At 39.1% G+C, this 17,571-nt stretch overlaps 1 protein-coding gene and 1 non-coding gene across 5 annotated transcripts in view; both read left to right on the top strand.

Moving 5' to 3' along the window:
- Positions 1-1,550: 1,550 nt before the first annotated feature.
- The window catches only part of GORASP2 (golgi reassembly stacking protein 2), a 29,654-nt gene continuing 13,633 nt past the window's right edge, over positions 1,551-17,571 (top strand). Inside the window, exons 1-4 of one of the 4 annotated variants that reach the window (XM_032637344.1) lie at positions 1,551-1,777; positions 14,130-14,210; positions 15,970-16,173; positions 17,099-17,185. In XM_032637344.1, the coding sequence (XP_032493235.1) occupies positions 1,715-1,777; positions 14,130-14,210; positions 15,970-16,173; positions 17,099-17,185 (435 nt within the window). In that variant the 5' untranslated portion in view covers positions 1,551-1,714. Of the gene's footprint in view, positions 1,778-1,869; positions 2,255-14,129; positions 14,211-15,969; positions 16,174-17,098; positions 17,186-17,571 lie in introns of those variants that run through there. The other 3 variants (XM_032637345.1, XM_032637346.1, XM_032637347.1) reach the window with 3 other exon arrangements.
- On the top strand, positions 16,683-16,755 carry TRNAG-CCC. Its single transcript has one exon. It is a non-coding gene; the product is annotated as a tRNA-Gly (tRNA).

Raw genomic sequence — 17,571 nt, 5'->3', positions numbered from 1 at the left:
AAAAGCAGTCCATGAGCATTTTAGAATGTAGAACCAGCAGAAACAAAACACCTCTGTCACCACCCAGGGATCACCACTGTAACCTTAACCACATCTTCATATACATACTATGTATTAACACATATTTTATTTACAAAAATGTTTTCATATTGTTTACAGACATATCCTGTCTTATAACCTTTTTTTTTTTAAGCCAATACTTTCCACTTTTCCATGACAGTAAATGCTTTTCTTCAAACGCTCAGTATTCATATTTTCCCAATTGAGCCCAGAATGTCCTTTACAGCTAATATCTCCAAATCAGCCCCCAACTCAAGACCTTTCATTTCATCTCCTGGTTATGTCCTTCATATCTCTTTTAATCCAGTACAGACCCTTTTTTTTTTTTTCTGCGGTACGAGGACCTCTCACTGTTGTGGCCTCTCCCGTTGCGGAGCACAGGCTCCGGACGCGCATGCTCAGCGGCCATGGCTCACTGGCCCAGCCGCTCCGCGGCATGTGGGATCTTCCCAGACCAGGGCACGAACCCGTGTCCCCTGCATCGGCAGGCGGACTCTCAACCACTGCACCACCAGGGAAGCCCAGACCCTTTCTTATTATTCTGACTTGATGAAAAGAACTGGCCAGCTGTTCTAAAGAACAGCCCATTTCTTTTATTTTTGTCTGGTTGTTTCCTTATGAAGTCATTTTACTTGTTCTTCTCTCCTTTGTATTCCTGTAAACTGGAAGATCTAAATAAAGGTGTGAGAAGAGCAAGTTAAACATTTTGGTCTGGCATACTTCATGGGTGATAATAGTTACTTCACGTTGCTTCACATCAGAATACACATGTTCTGATATCTGGTTGATCCACCGTTAGTGATGGCCAAATTGACCCCTGGGCAATAACTGGGAATTTTGGAGGGAAGGGACCAAAGGAGCAACCGAGTAGGAAAAGTGTGAATACAACTTGGCTACCTAAAGGAAGTGGAATGGGGAACCCAGCAGCAGGCGGTGCAACGCCAAGGTCATCCAACTGTGTTTCCCACTAGGGCATCGCTCAGGTTGTGATAGACTGATCTTGTTCTCACAATTAGGGAAACAAAAAGAGAACTTTGGTGGGTCCTCCATAAATCTTTAGGACATTTTCCTTTATAAAACTGAGCTAAGCGGAGCGGACACGGTACTCCGCCCACGGAGAGCCACTACCACGATCCTCTGCGCAACCTGGGGACAAGACCTAGAGGTTCAGAAACCCAGAGATTAGGGAGCTCGCTGTGTTTGCATCCGCCCCTATTCTTTTCAGCAGGAGCCCCTTCCCGGCCTCTGGCCACCAGGGGGAGCTACAGTCAAGCGACCGTTCTTTCGGTAGAGCGGGAACGCGTCTAGATGAATCTTGTCAAGCCCAGGGACCCGTAGTAAGGTGTAGCGAGTGGATGAACCGTATTTCTGCTCTCTCGCGAGCACGAATAGGCCTCTCCCCGCCCTCCACTCCAGCCCTGCCTCCCGGGCTCAGACCCCTCCCGGTGGCTCGCGGCAGGTGGCGCTGTCTGCGGCGTCGCAGCGGCCCTGGCTGCCGCGGCGACGATCTCCCAGCGGGCAGTGCGGCCCGGCTCTCCTGAGGCTGCGAGTGCCACGTCCCAAGTGCTACGCGGAGGAGCGGAGAGGGCGGTGCGCGGGGGCGGGGCGGGGAGAAGCGCGGAGCCCGGCCTGGCCGCCTTGATCGCCCGCCGCCATGGGCTCCTCGCAGAGCGTCGAGATCCCAGGCGGGGGCACGGAAGGCTACCACGTCCTGCGGGTAAGGGCTTCGACGGCGGCCCGGGGGCGGCGGGCTGGAGGCGGGGCCCGGCCGCGGGGAGGCGGAGGCCCCGACGGGCTTCTTCCCGGGGCAGCCAGGCCTCTCCCGAAGGAGAGGCGACCGCGGGCGCTGCTTTGGCCGAGGCCGGCTCAGGAGGCCGCTCACAACCCGGGACCAGAGGAGGCAGCCGGCGACTTGGCCAGGAGCGGCCCAGGCGAGAGGGCAACCTTGACTCCTTTCCTCTTCACGGCCTTCTCTGTCCCCACTCCTTCATTCTTAGCTCCCAAAGTTAGGGAAGGCTCAGGCGCAGTCTGCAAAAGAGGTGATGGTGAAGGTAGCATTTGAGTTTTCCGAGAAAAGGAAGCCTGGAACCCGCAGACTAGAGGCGGTGGATGCGACGGCAGGTGTTGATTCTCCTCCGCGCTGTCCGGGTGTCCGAAAAGGCCAATTAAGCAAACAAAACGAAATGGCCTAGAAGTAGGTTTGACGGACTTAAATCTACTTGATTTTGACTGTGGTTTTCTCTCTCCTGTGTCGCTCCTGACCTTCCCAACCCTGCTCTTACCACACTTCTGGCGGTGGGAACTTCCGTTCTCTTTTTTCTAAGGCTGCTCACGGTGTGGTGAAGATTAAGGTTTAGCTCCACAGTGTAAAAGAGGTAATGGAGAGGAACGTTTTTTTAAAAAAAAAAAAATCCAGGTAAATAAAGGAAAGCAACTTCGGTCACCAGGATGCAGAGAAACATAGTATCTCGAAAGGTGTTAGCTAAGCCCCAGTTATGAACAGCCTGGGTTTTACGGAGCGTGTGGTCCTTTCCCCAAGGAACTGGGAGTCTTTAAAAGAGGCAGTGTTGGTTGTGTGTTGTGACACCTGCGTTGAGTGATAACACGATGGACTGTCAACAAAGTGGCCCCAATCTGTAGCACCATTTCAGGACATAATATAGTGTAAATAGATAGCTCCTCACAGGCAAGAGCATTTTCACTGAAAGTGGGAAAGTGCACTTCCTGGTGCTAGTCATCTTCTTCCTTAGGTCCCATGTTTTAGGTGAGACAGCATTCTTAGGGCCGTTATCAATCACCTTTCTGATCTTCAGGATTATCACGTCTAATTGTCTCTCCACTCTGCTAAAAATCCCTCTTGAAGCCATACGCTTGGTGGGAAAGGATGATTTTCCCAGAAAATAAAGGGAATCTATAAATAAACCATAATACCTTCCTGTTCTCTTTAGCTAAACCAATCCCCAAGTGCCACACTGATAGGGGAAATGGAAGGAGAATTGTCAGATCCCAGATGTGAAGTTAAAGTTAGTGGCGGTACTTTCTCTATTCTCTGGTTTGATTCTGAGTGCTTTGCAGTATGTTATCCAGTATTACTAGCTGATTCTCACAGTTGCTGATTGTGGCCATGAATCCTTGGGGATTCGTGATATTTTTATAATTACGCGCTAGGTAAAGCACAGTATTAATGAGTGTTAAAAGTCTGTAAGAAAGGTGTACATATCAAAAGGATTCCAGTTCAGTGACTTCTGTTGACTTTTGTTAATGACTACGTTCGTTGTTAAACAAGTTGAAGTGTATTTCTTTACATAGGTGCACCTCCGAAAATCAGCACTCATACATATTCAGTAGTGCAGATGCTCTTATTCTATAAATACGATTTTTAGAAGCACTAGGGGCAACCTTAGTTTCCAGTCTGCATCTGGAGCATAAATGTTGCAAAAGATGAAATAATTCTTTTTTCATTTGAATTTTATTAGAGGGAGCTTTAAAATAGTAATGATCATCTAGTTTAGGAGAATTTTTAAAAATGTTTCTGAGTTCCTAACCCACTCTGCCCTGATTCTGTAATTGGTTTCTTTATCTTTGTTTTTAGAGGGGAAAAGTACTCTGTTAAATCTCAACATACAAAAATTTTCTTTTCATTTGTTATTGCCTAAATTATGGTTGTATATTTCATCTCTGGATTACTGAGCTTGTAAACCTGAGTAAATATGGCAGGATAATCATGGAATAAAATCACCCATGTTTAACAAGTTCTAGAATGATTTAATTAGAAGTTAGTTTTCTTTAACAATTCCCTGGCCATTTCCTTGCTAGTGATAAAAACTTGTATGATTGTTTTGAAATACCAATTTATAGTGACACCCATATACACTGCTATTTTATTACTGTTATTTTTAAATTGTATTCCTACAATTCAGAGATTGACCTTTATGTTTCCTCTGCTATTTTTTCATATCCATTGTTAGATTCTGCTTTAAAAAATATTTAGGGGACAACCTTGAAATGTTTCCAGATTTTCTGCTATGAACAGTGTACTTACCTTTTTATCTATTACGTATTAATGCACATTTTCATTTTGTGATCATATTATATACCCAACTCCCCATACTCACCCTAGAAGTAACCAACATAGTTTATGTATCATAGTTTATGTATCCTTTCAGAAATGTTTTATGAGTGTAAAAGAATCTGCCACCACCCCCAACCTTTCACTGTTTCTTTTTGTTTCCTTTTGTAACTGTTAGAATAACATGCTACATATGGTTAAACAACCTGGTCGTCTTTTTTGGCAAAGTGTCTTGTCTGTCTTTCCATAGCAGCGCACAGAGATTTGCCTCTTGCCTTCACCTAGCTCCATAGTAAGTCTTTTATACCATAGTTTGGTTAAGTACCACCTCCTGGTGTTAGACATTAGTTTTTCTAGTCTTTTGCTGTTACAAATACATATCTACAACCTTAAATCCTACCTTTCGTTTTCACTTAAAATGTATTTTCCCATATTATTGAATTGTAATGTCTTTATATAAACATTGGTCTTCATTTTAGTAAATTACTACATTGTTTTCTGATTATCGGCACGTGTTCATTAGAGAGCATTTGGATAAGTTCAGAACGTATAACAAAAAACCTAAATTACCTGTAATCCTGCCATCTAAAGGTAAATACTGTTGAAGTATTTTTCCTCGTCTTTTTTTTTCCCTGTGCCTACCATTGCCCTTTAGCCATGTTTCACAAAGATTTTGAGTAATATGATATAATCAAGTACAATATGGCCAAAAGTTATCATAGGATGTTGGCTTTACAACCTAAATATCCAACAAATGAGGAATTGTTAAATAAATCAAGGCCTAACTACAGATTGGAATTCTGTGCATTCAGTGAAAATTATGTTTCAAAACACTCTGTGGTCACAGGTATGCCTCTGTGTGTGTGCATGTACATTTGAGTGCCTAGGGAAATAAAATGGAAACGTAATAAGCCAGGATATTAAAATGATTATTGGTGGATGGTGACATTTTTATTCCTTTTAAATTTTAATATATTACCCCAAATTTTCACAGTGACTATGAAATATTTGTATATTTACAAAAAATATAGTTATAAAAATTATTTTTTGAAAGTGGACTCCTAGTGAAAGATTTTAAAATTTGTTCAGAAGCTTTCTTTTGAAAATAACATTATAGGGAATTCCCTGGCCATCCAGTGGTTGGGATTCCTTGCCTCCTCTGCAGGGGGCACAGGTTGGATCCATGGTTGGGGAACTAGGATTCCACAAGCCGCAGGGCATGGCCAAAAAAGAAAAGAAAAAGAAAAAGAACGTTGTATTTCTGATTCCCTTATGCATTGGGTCAGGTTCCGCATTCACCATGCATACCACTTTTATTCCCATTCTCTAATCCTAACATAAGGCAGGAGAAATGTTAGCCAGGACTTCTCAGTTTGGTTAGAGGTTACTACAGTTGCAGTATGTTGAATACAGAATTCTTGTCTAGATTTTCTATTAATTATCAAGTAAACCCAACAAGACCATTTTCAAAATTACGTTTTTGGAGTTGCCTCATGGATGCCCATTATAAGATGTTTCTAAATTAAAATATTCAAATTAATTCCACTCTACACTTAATATTCTTTGAAATGGAGGGTATCTGAGGACATTCTGGAACCAGTGTTCACACCAGTATGGGGATATGGAAAATGTCATGTTCACTGTTCCTTATAATTTCCTCTGAGAGAGATTTTGAGATGATGGATGTTTTGAAGGAAAGGCCATTGAGATGAATTGTGTCTCCAGTGTAATAACAGGCTTTTATCTTCTGAGCCATTTGCTGCAGACTGGGCAGCATTAGGTACTCTCCTTAGAGGAGAAAGTGAGAGTAAGTGGAATTATTTCTGTAGAAAACAGAATACCTAGACCGTATCTACTATTATATAGATGTGCTCTTTTTCTTTTTTTTAAAGAGTTGCCTATACTTTTTAAAAAAATTAATTGATTAATTAGTTAATTTTATTTTTGGCTGTGTTTGGGTCTTTGCTGCTGCGCACAGGCTTTCTCTAGTTGCGGTGAGTGGGGACTACTCTTTGTTGCGGTGTGCGGGCTTCTCATTGCGGTGCTTCTCTTGTTGTGGAGCACAGGCTCTAAGCGTGCGGGCTTCAGTAGTTGTGGCTCATGGGCTCTAGAGCACAGGCTCAGTAGTTATGGTGCACGGGCTTAGTTGCTCTGCGGCATGTGGGATCTTCCCAGACTAGGGCTCGAACCCATGTCCCCTGCATTGGCAGGTGGATTCTTAACCACTGTGCCACCAGGGAAGTCCCTAGATGTGCTCTTTTTTTAATGGAACCTAAGTAATCTACATGAAATCCTGCAAGATTTCAACTTGGTACTTGTTCTGAGAAAGTGAAATCCCATTATTTGATAGTCATAATTTTTTTTATTCTAACCCAGTGTTTCTCTAACTTTTTAAACTCATGCCCCCATTTGAAAAACATAAAAATCTCACTATTATCCCTTATCTTCTCACTCATTCTGAAACAGTGGGTATAAAAAGAAAATAGTTGGGTTATTTGATGTTTTCCAAATATAAAGTTATAATTGAAAAAGCTTTATAAACACCATTTGAAGATTCTAACCTGCTCCCAAAATTGATCTCTTCTAATAAAAGGCTGTGAAATTGTTTAATACACATTCTTTGATATTGCTTTCAAATGTAGGAATCAAAATACTTCATTTTATTATGAATGAATGTTTTATTAATGCCATGAAATACAATGTTTGTGAACCTTAGGACACTTTTAGGAATTGTCAGTATAATTAGACATAAACTTTAACTGATATTAATAAGCCTCGAACAAATTAATAGTGTCATGTTGTTTGTATACCCTTATATATTTTTGTGATGAAGTGTGCTTTAATGTATGGATCTTCAGGATCCTCATTTGGGGAGACCTGCTCTTGGTGGGTAATTATGGTTTCTGTCTCTGGTCAGTAAGTAGTAGAGTGCACAGAACTGGCTTCAGTGCCTTTCTGGGTCAGATACTGACAGGGCTTTTTAATAATTCCCCTGAAATTTTCAGAAGAATTGAACTTAGAATAACCACTAATATCAGTACATTCATTTAATATTCTACCAAAAGGATTATATTGATTGATTTACTAATAAAAAAGCAGTTAACAATCTAAACTAGAAAATATCCATAAAGATTTGATATGTGCTTTAGAATCTGACTGTAGATTGCCTTGGGAGTTGTGATTATCAAGTAAGATGACTTTTTTCCAAACAACATATGCAAAAACAAAGTAGTTACTTTGAGAGACTGTATAGGTCTTCTTGGCATCGCATATCAATTTACTACAGCATGAAGAGAATAATGCTGGGGTTTTTTGGGTTTTGCTTGTGTGTTTGTTTTTTTAAGCATCAGTGAGGGATCATGTAAGCACATTATCCGTAGTAAGGAATGTTGTCATCTTGTGGACATGGATACATTGAGAGACTATCATAGTAGACCACTGGAGACCACCCTTGTGAATCACTAGATTCTAGTGTCACTCCATCACTTCATTGTCTTCCCTTGGGCAAACCTTTGAACTTCTTTGAGCTTCATTCTTTTTATCTGAAAAGTGGGGATAAGAGTAGTGCCTCCTCCACCTTTTGTTTTTGATTTTGTTTTTTTACTAAAAACCACATTAGATAGTATACATGAAAATATTTTGAAAAAAATCGAGCACATTAAATTTCTTTATTAAAAAATGCTGTCTACTTCATTGGTTATTCTGAGGATTAAATGGCATATTCCATGTAAAGCACTTAACATAGCATCTGGAATATGATAAAAACTCAATAAATGTTAGCTGTTACCATTATTATTAGCATTTACGTTATTGTGTCACCTGTTGAGAACAACTATTACAGTGCCAATACTGCTTAAAATATACTTGTTGTAAACATTTTAATTAATATTTCCATTTAATTAGTCATTCGGCAGCTACTTTTTGTCCATGTACCTAACCCTGTACGTCACTGCTGTTTAAGTTTTGGATCAAATCTGACCCATTAATTTTATAAATGTCCCTGTTAATTTTTAAAGATCCTCATTTTTGAGGAAATTTTACATCTGTATTTTAAAAGATAGGTGAGTGCCAGTGTCCTTTTCATTGCTTTGCCACAGTGTTACTAAACACCTGAACTAAAATGACCTACAGTCTGTATAATTAAAAATGATCTTGTTGGGTTTGATCTACACTGTAAAATCTATAGATAGCTTAACAACAGACTTCTTTCATGGTGAGTCATTCAATCTTAGAGACTATCTAGTCAGCCTCCTCACTTTACAGCTAAGGAAAAGGAGCACAGAAAGATTATTGCCTGAGATCACACAGCAAGTTTTCTTTCCCTAAGAAACAAATACCCGAGTTGGTATTTGAAGAGTATAAAATGAGATGGCATGTTGTCAGAGTTTTAGTTTCTTCTGAAGCAGACCAGTTTCTTTCAGCATCATTTTTCTAACATGCAGATCTTTTCTAGGAAGCTATGATGTAGTGATGGGTTTTTATTTCATTTAATTAGCATTAGAATTTTATTTCAAATTTCTTCATATGTCACAAGTTACAGCATTGGGTCAGAATCAGGAGAACATGCTCTTTGATTTATTTTGATAAAACATGTGAAGAGAATGTTTTAACAGGTAAGCCTTGAACTCCTCCAGTCTAGCTTGGGGCTGTTACAGATAGTGCTGCTATGAATGTTACATTATGTATGCCTTTGGAGAACATATGTATTCCCATTCCTACTGGGTATACTAAATAGTGGAATATTTGCAACGATGTGTGTATTTTAGTATAGATATTGCCAAATAGCTTACTAACGTACATTCCCGCTAGCAGCAATTAAGGTTTCTGATTATTGCATATCCTCATAACACTTAGTATTTTCCCTTTTTCATCTTGGCCATTCTGATAGGTGTGTAGTGGTATCCCATTGTGGTTTTAATTTGCATTTCCTGATGACTGTTGAAGTCGACCACATTTTCATATTTATTGACCACTTCAGCATCCTCTTTTGTTTAGTGTCTGCTACAGCCTTTTCTCCATTTCGTTGTCTGTCTTCTTTTTTAAACAGCTTTATTGAAATGTAATTTACATACCATTAAATTCAGTCTTTTAAAGTTTACAGTTCATTGGTTGTTTAGTATATTCACCAAGTTGTGCAGCCATCCAGGACCTTTTTATCACCCTAGAAATAAACTCCCTACCCATTAGCAGTTGCTCCCTTTTCCTCCTTCTCCCAGCCCCTGGTCACCACTAATCTACTTTCTATGGATTTGCCTATTCTGGACATTTCATATAAATGGAATCATACAATATATGGTCTTTGCGACTGGCTTCTTTCACTTAGCGTAATGTTTTCGAGGTTCACTCATGTTGTAGCATATATCAATACTTAATTCCTTTTTATTGCCAAATAATATTCCATTCTATAAGTGTACCACATTTTGTTTATCCATTCATCAGTTGAAGGACATTTCCACTTTCCAGCAGCTATGAAATTTGTGTATAAGTTTTTACATGGCCATGTTTTCATTTCTTCTGGTTATATACCTAGGAATGGAATTGCTAGGTCATACAATAAACTCTCTGTTTGACATTTTGAGGATCTGCAAAAGTGTTTTCCACAGAGGCTGCACCATTTTAGTATGAGGGTTCCAGTTTCTCCACATCCTTGCCAATCCTTGTTGTTGTCTTTTTTACTTTAGCAGGTTTTGTGAATGTGAAGTGGTATCTCATTGTGGTTTCACTCTCCTTAATGATTTGCAGTAATTCTGAATTTGTTCTGAATACAGTTCCTTTGTTGGATATTATGTTGTATCATTTCACTCCCTTAATTGTGTCTTTTGATGAGCAGAAGTTCATAGTTTTAGTAAAGTTTATCAGTTTTTTAAAAATTTATGGTTAGCTTTTTGTGTTCAGTTTAAGAAGTCTTGGGACTTCCTGGCGGTCCAGTGGTTAAGGCTCTTCCAGTGCAGGAGGCACGGATTTGATCCCTGGTCAGGGAACTAAGATCCCATCCCGCATGCCATGCAGCGTGGCCAAAAAAAAGAAAAGTGTTCATACTTGATGATCTCAAAGATATTCTATGTTTTTCTCTAAAAGCTTTATTGTTTTACATTTGACCTTTAGATCTGACGTCCATATAGAATTGATTTTTGAGAGACAACATTTTTTAAAATGATTTATCTCCTCTTCCTAGCTGACTGACGTTCTATGTCTTTTTCTCTTTTTTTGTTTAAGAGGTGAGAGATAATTAATACATGGTTAGAAAAATAATGTAGTGTCCAGGAATTAATTGGTTATAAAGTTTTGCCCTCAGGTGGTGATTGTGGAGTTAGGAAGAGGAGTTTAAGATTTGTAGGACTCCTATCATATGTCAGAGACTTCACTAGGCATTTTATGAACTTAAATTCATTCAGTCTCTACAATATTCTCGTAAAGTAGCTGGCATTTTCTCTTCCTTGCAGATGAGGAGATTGAGGCCCAGGAAGATAAACTTTCCCAAGCTCAAAAAGCTAATAAGTAGGCAAACCATGACTCAAAATCAAGTCAGTTTGGCTCTAAAATTCTATTATCTTTTCACTGTACATTTTTTTTTTTTTTTTTTTTGCGGTACGTGGGCCTCTCACTGTTGTGGCCTCTCCCGTTGCGGAGCACAGGCTCCGGATGCGCAGGCTCAGCGGCCATGGCTCACGGGCCCAGCCGCTCCGCGGCATGTGGGATCTTCCCAGACCGGGGCACGAACTCGTGTGCCCTGCATCGGCAGGCGGACTCTCAACCACTGCGCCACCAGGGAAGCCCCATTTTTTTTTTTTTTTTGCGGTACACAGGCGTCTCACTGTTGTGGCCTCTCCCATTGCGGAGCACAGGCTCCGGACGCGCAGGCTCAACGGCCATGGCTCACGGGCCCAGCCGCTCCGCGGCATGTGGGACCTTCCCGGACCGGGGCACGAACCCATGTCCCCTGCATCGGCAGGCAGACTCTCAACCACTGCGCCACCAGGGAAGCCCCATGTAAAATCTTAATTATTAAACTTTCAAAGTTAATCTGTTCATCTTAAATTGCTGTGATATTTGGCCCAATAATAAAATAGCCCATGGAGCCGGGCATATATGTTTTTTCTTTTTTTAAATTAAGATGGTTTGAAGGAAACAGACGAATCAACAATCATGAGACCTCATAGGGAACAAAGTATTGAAGTGGTAATCTGATGCTTGAGAGATTAGGTGCCTAAGAGATTCTTGTCAGTGGGTAATACTGCCAGAGGAACTTACCTTTGTGGATGTTTAATTTGTGGTGTAGTAGAATTTATTTTCCATGCTATGAAATATAGGAAATTTTCTTTAAATGAATTAGGGTCAAAGAGAGCATTTTCTAGGGCTCCCTCTGCTGGCTTCCTAGTAGTAATTAAGATACCTAGATGCCAGAATTGTGCTGGTACTAATGATGTAAATAAATTTAGGAAAGAAATTAATTTCAGGGTCCATTAGAAACAGAGATATCGATGTTTCTAGCAAATGAAAATAGAAAATAGAGAAAGGATTATTTACTTATTTATTTTAGAATCCAAATTTAGCTATTAAATCTTTTTAGAGTTGTGGGGAAGAACAATTCTAATGGTATTGGAAACTTTCCATTTCAAACAAATAGTGGTAAAACTTGATACTTGGAGGGTGGCATGATAAGAATCAGTGTGTGGGATCACCTTTCTTGGTTTGTGGTGGTATTACAAAAGTATTGCCTTTAGCCCTTTTTAACTAAAAGGTGAAGTGTTGGCAGCCTCAGTGGAGAAGTCTGAAATTGATCAATGGACTAGTTGGTTTCTAGATAAAATGGTCATTTGGAAACATTTCCAGTCAGAGAATTAGATGATTAGATGTGGACCCCCGTTAAATGAGAAGTTCCCTTCTGAGGGGGCTCCTAGGGTCTGTGCTAATTATTCTCTTTTTACACCTCAGGCATTTCGAACCTAATTGATAGGAACCTAATAGGCAGGCATCTTACACCTAGAGTATTATGACTTTTTTTGCCAGCTAGCTGTGACTTGAAGTCTCTTTTCTTCTCATAATAGCTCCAGGCAGCCACCATTTTCCTTTCAGAGTTGCCATTTGAGGAGAAATCTATCTGCCATTTTGGAATATAAAATAGCCCCCATTTAAGAAAACTGAGTATAAAGAAAATAAACAGTATATACTGATTATTTTTATTAGCGAGCCAACACCTTTAAATAATAAGTCCCTTTGATATTTAACTCGTTTAATTTACAAAAATGATTTAATCCCACATTTGCAGGAAATTTTACATAAAACAAGGTCAAACAGTTTTAGCAAGTTAAACATTGAGCTATCTTTATAATGGACAACTAACTATTCCTTACTGTGACAAATGAAGAAAATCTAGTTTTACTTCTTCAGAGGCAATGATAGTATAATTTGGCTTTAAATGAATGAAAGGTAACATTAATCCAAATAGTAATGAATGTATCATTAATCCAAGATCAAGTCTCATTAATCCAAGAAGTCTGATATAAGAGGGACATATTCTGGGAACAATTTGGGTTCCATTTTGAAAGCATTAAAATGATTTGTTACTGTGTGAATAGCTACAGATTGATGTATGGATGGATGTGGATCTGTTACTTGCATTAGCCTCAGAATTGACTATTAGAGCTGTTTAGACTATTGTATAAGTTCAGCCTACAAATATCAATGCCAACTCTTTTCATGGGATAGTTTCGACCGTATTTAGTAACATCAAGCAGAATAAAAATTCCTTAAAACGTTATGAAAATATTTTAGAGGAAATGCAAAATGTTCTGTATTAACTTTTTGCTCTTTTGTCATATTACTACCATAACTAGCTACCAATATTTATATTACTGCAAATTTAGGAAATGTAATAGTTTATTTTAATCCATTTCAAATTGGGGATGCTAAACATTTGAGTTGTTGAGAAACTAGGTAATCTTAATCTTCAATGTAAAATCCTCTGTAAGTCTAGCTGCATTCTTTCCTTCCAGCCTTCTTACTGGACTAATAGTTATATACTTTTGAGTTTCACCTCTACCACTACCCAGCTGTAAGACCATAGGCAAGTCATAAGATGGTTTCTTCACCTGTAAAATAAAAGAATTGCACAAAATCCATGGTTTTAACACTTTATTTGGGTTGAGGAGAAACCTTTTGAGAATCTGAGGAAAGCCATGGATCTTTACACCCTGAAAACTGCTGATTCATACAAAATGTTGCATGTAATTCGTTTCTATCCCATACCACCCTGTTGGCTCTAGGTATACTATATTATGATCCTCATTTTTCAGGCTCCCCCTGGGTTTTTACTCATATTATGTCTTTAACTTTCAAATGTTTTTTCTCATCCCCTTATCCATCTGCACCTTTGAAAGTTCTACCCCCTTTTAAAGCACAATTCAAATGTCATTTTTTTTTCTGTGAGACTTCTTCAGTCAGATTTAATCTTCCCCTTAGAACTTTGTACCTCCATTATAACCATTAACATCTTCGGGCTTGTATTACAGCTATTAGAGGTCTGTGTCCTCCATCTCTCCTTCTTCTTGCCTGTTCCTCAACAGGTTATAAATGTCTTGATAACAGTGGCTATGTTCCTACATTAGTTTTGTAATTGAATAGTGCCTTGCTAGTAGTAGTCATGTAATAAGTAGAATAAATTAATTTGAATTTGCCACTCAGTTGTAATGATTAACTGTCTGCTATGCCATGCGCTAAATGCTGGGAGGATTGTCCCCCACCCCCCAAAAAGCAGAAAGTGGTGTGAAATAGAACCATAGAGGAAAAACCTCATGTACGAGATGAATTTAAAGAATGAGTAGAATTTAGGGAGCTGCAGGGACATTATCTGGGAGATAAAGAGAAATAAGAGAACTAGTGGGTACCTGTATCAATGAAATTAATCTATTTTTACTGAAAAGTGATGGGTATTAAAATTTAGCTTTTGATTCATAATTAAGCTTTGCATTTTTCATTTTTGGCATTTTTGTTTTTACAGGTACAAGAAAATTCCCCAGGACATAGAGCTGGACTGGAGCCATTCTTTGACTTTATTGTTTCTATTAATGGTTCGAGATTAGTAAGTTCAGCTTTTTATAGTTATGCCTATGGTATTTTGTAATCTTTTGAAAATGGAATTTTTCAAATTATCTGGGATGGATATTTATTCATTGGTTACAAACATTATTTAGAGTATGATACCAATAAAATAACCCTGTGTTAGTAAACATGAGAATGTCAAATATAGAATACTATACCTCACACTCCAGTGATAATCTTAGGAGAAGAAAATCACTGGAGACTTTTACTTTATATGTTAAATATTTAATTTTTTTAAGCAGAAAGATGTGGTTTTGTTGCTCTTTTGCTTTTTCAAAGATGTCAGACTTTTGTAGGTTATTGGCAAATGGATTAGTAAAGACTCATTCTCAAGTAACTTGTCAGTTTTCTTGTTGCTCAATTCCCTGATATATCAACAGAAATAATGTTACAAAACTATACAGAGATGTGTTCCAGAAGTGCACAATTAAAACCACTTTCTATGGGCTTCCCTGGTGGCGCAGTGGTTGAGAGTCCACCTGCCGATGCAGGGCACACGGGTTCGTGCCCCGGTCCGGGAAGATCCCACATGCCGCGGAGCGGCTGGGCCCGTGAGCCACGGCCGCTGAGCCTGCGCGTCCGGAGCCTGTGCTCCGCAACGGGAGAGGGCACAAGTGAGAGGCCCGCATACCGCAAAAACAACAACAACAACAAAAACCCACTTTTTATAAGTTGCTTTCAGTTTACATGTAGTAAAATCCAATAGGAAGGAAACTATAATTTCAGTAAAGGAAATTCTTATGACAATGGCTGCTTTGTTGGTTTATTTTTTCACAACAGTTTATTTTTTCACAACAGTCTTATTTTTTCACAACAGTAATGAAATATTTAACATGCTGTTTCCGTTTTCTTTTCCTGCCAGTTTGTAGTAAATAAAGTGTATATGTAGGAGTAGAGTCTAAAGTTAAACTTCAACTCTAGCAGATGTTTTAGATTTTTAAAATCAAAGTCATACCAACTCTGTTAGTAATATGTCTTCTTGTGGACTATTTTGGTTTTTTATCATTGAAGCCCTGGATCATTTCAAATAATGTTAGCTTGCAAATTCTGTAATTACATAGTCAGCTATGGAGTTGTTCCTAATGTTATTTGAACACAAGTTCATGTGCCTGATGCACAGTGGGGCCAGACAGTACCGAAATGTCAGAGTCTGGAGCAGAGAAAGGTTTATTGCAGGGCTAAGCAAGGAGAATGAGTGGCTCATGTTCAGAAAAACCTGAACTCCCCGAAGGGTTTCAACAAAGCATTTTTAAAGGCAAGGGGAGGGGAGGGGTGTCCCATGGTATGTGATCAGCTCATGCACAACTCTCTGGTTAATGTTGATCAATCCTTAGCCACCAGTAGGTCTGGAGGCTACCTGCTCATGATCTTCAGGTAGTTAATTTCTTCCTTCTGGTGGTGGTTTTTAGTATTTGAAAAACTCAGGAAATATGCATGAGATACTATTATGTGGGTACTTCAGAGAGGTACTACAGCAGAGGATAGGGGGAAAGGCCTGTCACAGGAAGGCCCCATAGGGTCCTGCTCTGTTACACTAACATAAATTCTTAATTTCTTGACATTCTTTTACTTTGAGGAGTATTTGAATGTTAATGAAACCTCCACCTATTGAATGTTTTATTTATGTTAATAATATTATTCCAGTAGGGCCATGGGATGCTTAAGGTAAGATAATTAACATTAGATTTTTACTGTTAAGTAAATGTTTTTTATTAAGAAAAATTTCTATGTGTTTACAGAATAAAGACAATGATACTCTTAAGGATCTACTGAAAGCAAATGTTGAAAAGCCTGTAAAAATGCTTATCTACAGTAGTAAAACACTGGAGCTGCGAGAGACCTCAGTCACACCAAGTAACATGTGGGGTGGCCAGGGCTTGTTGGGAGTGAGCATTCGTTTCTGCAGCTTTGATGGGGCAAATGAAAACGTTTGGCATGTGTTGGTAGGTATCAACTGTGAATTGTTACTTGCAGTTTAAGAAACAGTATAGAAAGGTGTTTTAATAGTGGTTTTCTCCAATTTGGTGAGATTGTAGGGGTATTATTAGGCTATATTTAGTTTCTGAAAATCAGAATTGATTGCTTTTAAAATATGGATTAGTGAAAAGGAAAAACAACTTGAGGAAGAGAAGCAAATATGATGCCTAAGAACTATTTTTCTTTTTTTTCTTTTTTTTTTTTTTTTTTTTTTTTTGCGGTACGCGGGCCTCTCACTGTTGTAGCCTCTCCCGTTGTGGAACAGAGGCTCCAGATGCACAGGCTCAGCGGCCATGGCTCACGGGCCCAGCCGCTCCGCGGCATGTGGGATCTTCCCAGACCGGGGCATGAACCCGTGTCCCCTGCATCGGCAGGCAGACTCTCAACCACTGCGCCACCAGGGAAGCCCAAGAACTATTTTTTAATGATTTATCCATTAGAAGAAGGTATTTTAAAGCAAATAGCTACAGGAACTTCCCTGGTGGTCCAGTGGTTAAGACTCTGCATTCCCAATGCAGGGGGCCCAGGTTCGATCCCTGGTCAGGGAGCTAGATCCCACGTGCCGCAACTAAAGATCCCGCATGCCGCAACGAAAATCCCAAGTGCTGCAACTAAGACCTGGCGCAGCTAAATAAATAAATAAATATTAAAAAATAAAATAAAGCAAATAGCTACAGAAATGTTTTAAATATTTGTTAAATATTGTGGGTTGTTTAATGCTTGGCTTGGGAGATTAAATATATATATATCCTATAGTTTCTGATCTGACATCTCTAACAAGAAAAATACAGGGGGGGTTAAATTACTATAATTAAGGACTGAACTATACAATTTGGAAGATTATTTTATATGCAATAATTTGATGGGGGGATTGTTTTTGTGTCATCCTAGGAAGTGGAATCAAATTCTCCTGCAGCACTGGCAGGTCTTAGACCTCATAGTGATTATATCATTGGAGCAGATATGGTCATGAATGAGGTAATTCGTTTGTTTATTAATACTAACAATTATTTAACATTTTCTCATTAATGGTTAAATTCAGAAGTATATTTGCACACTTCACATTTAAAGTTGAAATTTAGGTCTTTGCTGATCAAGATAGCTTACGCTCCAGGGTGTTAAACAGAAATCTGGGAGGTGTCTTACTTAGGTACAGCTGTGACGAAAAAATACACTCTGTGGCAATTGCACAGATTTTGTGTATGGTATATATTAGAAATCTCTTGTACCTCAAGATTAAATTGAATCCTCGTCTTGATTATTGATTTCCTTTTCTCTTCTCCTTTCTAAGGTAACAAAATTGGCTTAGCTGTATTGGCTGGATCCTTTTCCTTGTCTGTTAGCTAGTGGAAGTATATATTGCT

The sequence above is a fragment of the Phocoena sinus genome, chromosome 7, assembly GCF_008692025.1.
Source record: "Phocoena sinus isolate mPhoSin1 chromosome 7, mPhoSin1.pri, whole genome shotgun sequence".
Taxonomy (NCBI): domain Eukaryota; kingdom Metazoa; phylum Chordata; class Mammalia; order Artiodactyla; family Phocoenidae; genus Phocoena; species Phocoena sinus.
Note: the sequence above shows the minus strand (reverse complement) of the source record. Positions and strands in the feature narration are given on the sequence as shown.